At 53.8% G+C, this 5,000-nt stretch overlaps 1 protein-coding gene across 1 annotated transcript in view; it reads left to right on the forward strand.

The window, feature by feature from the left end:
• The window catches only part of dchs1b (dachsous cadherin-related 1b), a 23,370-nt gene that overhangs the window by 1,606 nt on the left and 16,764 nt on the right, over positions 1 to 5,000 (forward strand). The window contains exons 2-5 of the mRNA XM_030361423.1: positions 143 to 330; positions 714 to 810; positions 1,071 to 1,228; positions 4,866 to 5,000. The exon at positions 4,866 to 5,000 is cut by the window's right edge and continues 318 nt beyond it. Of these exons, the coding sequence (XP_030217283.1) occupies positions 143 to 330; positions 714 to 810; positions 1,071 to 1,228; positions 4,866 to 5,000 (578 nt within the window). The remainder of the gene's footprint in view (positions 1 to 142; positions 331 to 713; positions 811 to 1,070; positions 1,229 to 4,865) is intronic.

Consider the following 5,000-nt stretch of genomic DNA (forward strand, 5'->3'; position numbering starts at 1 on the left):
GACATGAAATCTGTGTTTTCATGGCATTATGGTTGCAAAATAAATGTTCTGATCCTCAACCACCGTATTGACACAAATGATGGCGGTGGATGGAACCTGAGTGTGTCTAAGCCCCTCCCCCCTGCTCCCCCCCCCCCTCCAGGTGAGGTCAGCACCCGGGTGGCCCTGGACCGGGAGCAGCAGTCCAGCTACCAGCTGATGGTGGTGGTCCAGGACGGGGGCACGCCCCCCCGCAGCGCCACTGGCGCCGCACACATCACCGTGCTGGACGAGAACGACCACACCCCCGCCTTCACGCACGCCGCCTCTGACCAGGAGATGCTCCTTCAGGTGAGGGGGGCGGGGAGATTCATCCCGTGGGGATGTTGCTGGTCTGTCAATCACTGGGGACACACATATGGCGATTGGCTATTGGTCATGTGGGCGGCTACGGAAGCCAGCTATGTTGTGATTGGCTGTGGAGTGACACGTGGGCCAATCACCCAATCGCATCATTCCCTGGCTTTTACCACAAAGCCACGCTTACACTCACAAACTTAACAAACAATAATGATATCTGCCAATATCTTATTTATTGTTTATTTAACATATTTAAATTGAGGATTTAAATATGTTTAAATATGGATCATAATGTCGGTGAACAGACTTGACGAGGAGGATGAATGAACACGCAGGACAATGTGGTTGATTACGGTGGGTTGTTGTGGTTGTAGGTGATGGAAGGCCTCCCGTCTGGGTCCCTCCTGGGGACACTCAGCGCTAAGGATCCGGACGAGGGAGAGAACGGCACCATCTTCTACTCTCTGTCCGGTGAGCGTCACTGAGGGAGTTAATCGGATCGGTTTCCCCCCATGTACCGTACACACACACTCACTCACTCACTCACTCACTCACTCACTCACTCACTCACTCTCGAACACACTCCCACTCACTCACTCACTCACTCACTCACTCACTCACTCACTCACTCACTCACTCACTCACTCACCCACCCACTCACTCACTCACTCACTCACTCACTCCGTCCCTCATTCACCCACTCACTCCTTCGTGCGGCTGTTCCTTGACAGGAGTCAGAGCCGAGCGCTTCTCTCTGAACCCGACCACGGCGGAGCTCCGCACGGCGTCCCCGCTGACGGCGTCCGACCGGTCGGAGTACGCCTTCACCGTGACCGCCAGTGACCACGGCGACCCCGGCCTCAGCGCCTCCTGCGAGCTCCGCGTCCAGGTACGGAAAACACAACCGCAGCTTCGCCTCACAGGGAGGGCAGAGGTGATCTTGTGTACTCGCACAAACACTCACACTCTCATTTGAAGCATGGACACACACGCATGGACACACTGTGAACGTGCACACTGTGAACGTGCACACTCTGAATGTGCACACCGTGTACGTGCACACCGTGAACGCTTGGAGTAACATCAAGAACCACAAAGTTCAACTCAGAGCAATGATATCGCACCAATTAATCATTTAACACACACACACACACACTCACACACTTCAGGCACACACACACACACACACACACACACATACACACACACACACACACACACACACACACACACACACACACACACACACACACACACACACACACACAAACAAACTTCAGACACACAGGTACGTATTCACAAAGGCACGTATACACACACACACACACACACACACACACACACACACACACACACACACACACACACACACACACACACACACACACACAGACACACACACACACACACAGGCCACAGTGCCTCCATCTCTTGATAATTGCCTGCTTCCTTGCCAGCATCGTGTGCATCAGTAGAAAAGAGAAAAAGCACTCAGAGGTCAGCGAGGTACAGCGGACTTCATGCTGTGAGGCTGCCTATCTGCACATTACCTCACAGTCCGCGCACTCCCAGCTTCGGGTTTCGCCCTGTGTTCCCGGGTCATTTCCCCCGCGCCGCGGAAGAACAGAACACAATATCTGCAGCCAGTCCTGGAAAAATAACGAGCCTCAACTCCAGAAGAACAACAAAACACACTTCTGAGAAAGGAAACTCAATCTGCCTGTAAAAAAAAGGGGCACATTATCAGGCCCATCTCCCCAAGTGCATTTCCTGACCCAGGGGTTGCCGGGGTAACCCGAAGCCATGGTGAGGAACCTTGGAGATTGGAGGGGGCTGGGGTTGGACTGGGTTATAGTTCTGAACTCCCCCCCCCACCCCACCCCCCCGCACCACTTAACCTCAGGTCAACGGCCAAACAACGAAGGAAAGAAAGAAAGTGAAAGAAACCGAAAAGTGTGTGTGCCGTCGCCGAGGCGCTGTGCTCTGGGGGAGGACGGATGGCGGTGTGCTTAGACCACAGATCGGTGCTCCTTTCCATTGTGTTCCCCTCTCTGTCTGGGGCCAGAGATCTGAGCACAGGGAACAGGATGGTAATCACGGCAGGGCCGCAAACCCGACACTGAGATTAGGGCCGAGGGGAAACAGGCACCTCGGTATCAAACGCTCCCAGATGACATGTGACCAGGGGCCTGCTGCAACAGATCTCTCTGAACACCGACGGGGGGGGGGGGGGGGGGGGGGGGAGAGCCCCGCATGGATACAGTAGCACACACACTTTCACTCACACACACACACACACACACACACACACACACACACACGCACATGCGGTCTGACTCAGCGACATACAGTCTGACTCAGACACACACAAACCACACTCACATCCAGTCTCCCTCCTACACACACAAACACACTTTTGTTATCCATTCAAACAGTAGCTGGTGCTGATTCACACACACACACTCACGCACGCACACACGCACTCACGCACTCACGCACGCACACACGCACGCACGCACGCACGCACTCACGCACACACGCACTCACGCACTCACGCACGCACGCACGCACGCACACACATACACACACACACACACACACACACACACACACACACACACACACACACACACACACACACACACACACACACACACAAACACACAGATGCTTTCATCTAAGCACATGGGCATACACTCACTTCAAACAGCTAACATCTCCAGATACTCTCACAGTGCACACAGTGCACACCGTGCACACAAACACACTGACGCATTGTAATCCAAAAGGCTAACATCTTAACTTTTTGGAAGCTACGATTTCGCATCGCTGTGGATCCGAGCAAACACGATAGGGTGAAAACAGCACTTCCAAAAGACTCCCTGTCGATACCGTATTTCAGTTAGCAGGTGAAATGTGAGACGGGAGAAAAAAGCACCCAAAAAAGATCCAAGAAAGGCAAAACAGGGTAGAAGGAAGCGTATCAGAGTTTGAAAAGTTCAAATGAAAAAAGAGAATGCGTGTTTCTGTGAAACACGATCGCTCGGTCAGCTGTTGACGGGCGTGCTCCTCGTTCGCTGCGCAACGGCGACTGCGAAAAAAAACACAGCTTCAACTTCAAGCTTCAAGGCCGAATCACTTCCTCTCCCCTCCGCGTTTCATGTCAAGCTGTCGTAAAACAGAGATTATTACCAACAGCTCCGAGGAACAGGGTTGGTCCGGTGCGAGTGTGCGTTTGTGTGTGTGTGTGTCTGAGCATTGTTCAAACTTTAAACGCACGCCTTGATCTGCTACTTCTGAGGGGAAGGTCATGACGGCCTGACATGACTCCCCCTCCTCTTTTAAACGTGAGTCAGCTGTCGTTCCAGGGAGACAGCAGTCCCAGTGTTGTTACTGAAGTCTCGCTTACAACGCCTCCCAACACTGCAACACAACTCCCACCTCGGTGGGGTGTTTTGGCGCTAAATAATTTACTGGCAGCCACTCCTGCGCGATCTGTTTTCCTCTGTGGCGGCTGTGAGGATCCCCTTATTGTTGAAACGATCTCAGCAAAGCTGAAACAGAGCACATCTCAAGGCTGTCGTCGGGGCTGCGCGCATCAAGAACCATGTGTCGGAAACCACAGGAAGGCAGCAGGCGCAGGAACATGTACGCCCGTGCCCCTTGACCCCAGTACACATGGCTCTTCAAAAGAGTGAAGCAATGCTGCGGCAGGGAGGGGTTTACGGCCTGCTTCCGCTGCTGTAGCGCGCCGCGGCTGCGTGGATGGGAGCCCACTTGGGCCAAAATGATTCCATTAGAATTACGGCATTTAGCAGTCGCTTTTATCCAAAGCGACTTACATCGGTTAATACACACATTGACACACCGACGGCATAGTCAACCATGCAAGGCGACAGCCAGCTCGTCAGGAGCAGTTAGGGTTAAGTGTCTTGCTCTGGGACACATCAACAGCCAGCTAGGCGGAGCTGGGGTTCGAACTAGCAACCTTTCGGTTTCAAGACAACTGCTCTCCCTCCTGAGCTAAGCCGACCCTATTCGTGCCAAAAGGAATAAATGGAGCGAAAGGACGGAGAACGGTTACAGCGCCGGATAACGGCCCAGGTGCAGGAGGTATACGTACGTTCTGGGCCGTCAGAACGCACTGGCTTTCACGTGTGAGTTGTGGCCCCGTTGCGCACTAGTAGTGAGCCAAACGCTAACTAGCCCTAGTGGTGGTCGTAATGTAACGGTTCAGGTCCTGCCTCAGGCCCCTGCCTCCGATGGCACCCATTCCTCCGTCCCTGCCAAGTCTTTCAAGGTTCTCGGGTATTAAGCTGACGTCCATTCCAGTGGACGGACTTCTGCAGTCAACAAGCAGTGGCCCTTGAGCACAGAAGGAATCTAACCCCAAACCCTTACCCCGACCACTTGCTGATGAGCTCCAGACCCTCTTTGAACCAACATCAAACAACAGTTTTAACGTCTCATCTCACTGTGTGTGTGTTTTTGTGTGTGCGCGTCCGTGTGTGTGTTTGCGTGACCAGGTCCTCGGCATCACCCGATCCTCACCCACCAAGAACAACCTCGTCTCCATGACCATCACGGCGACCGAAGGCGCCGCCCCGGGCTCCGTGATCGGCTCGCTGCGCCCCTCCGACCCCCAGGGAGCCTCCCCGTTG

The sequence above is a fragment of the Gadus morhua genome, chromosome 7 (assembly GCF_902167405.1).
Source record: "Gadus morhua chromosome 7, gadMor3.0, whole genome shotgun sequence".
Classification (NCBI taxonomy): domain Eukaryota; kingdom Metazoa; phylum Chordata; class Actinopteri; order Gadiformes; family Gadidae; genus Gadus; species Gadus morhua.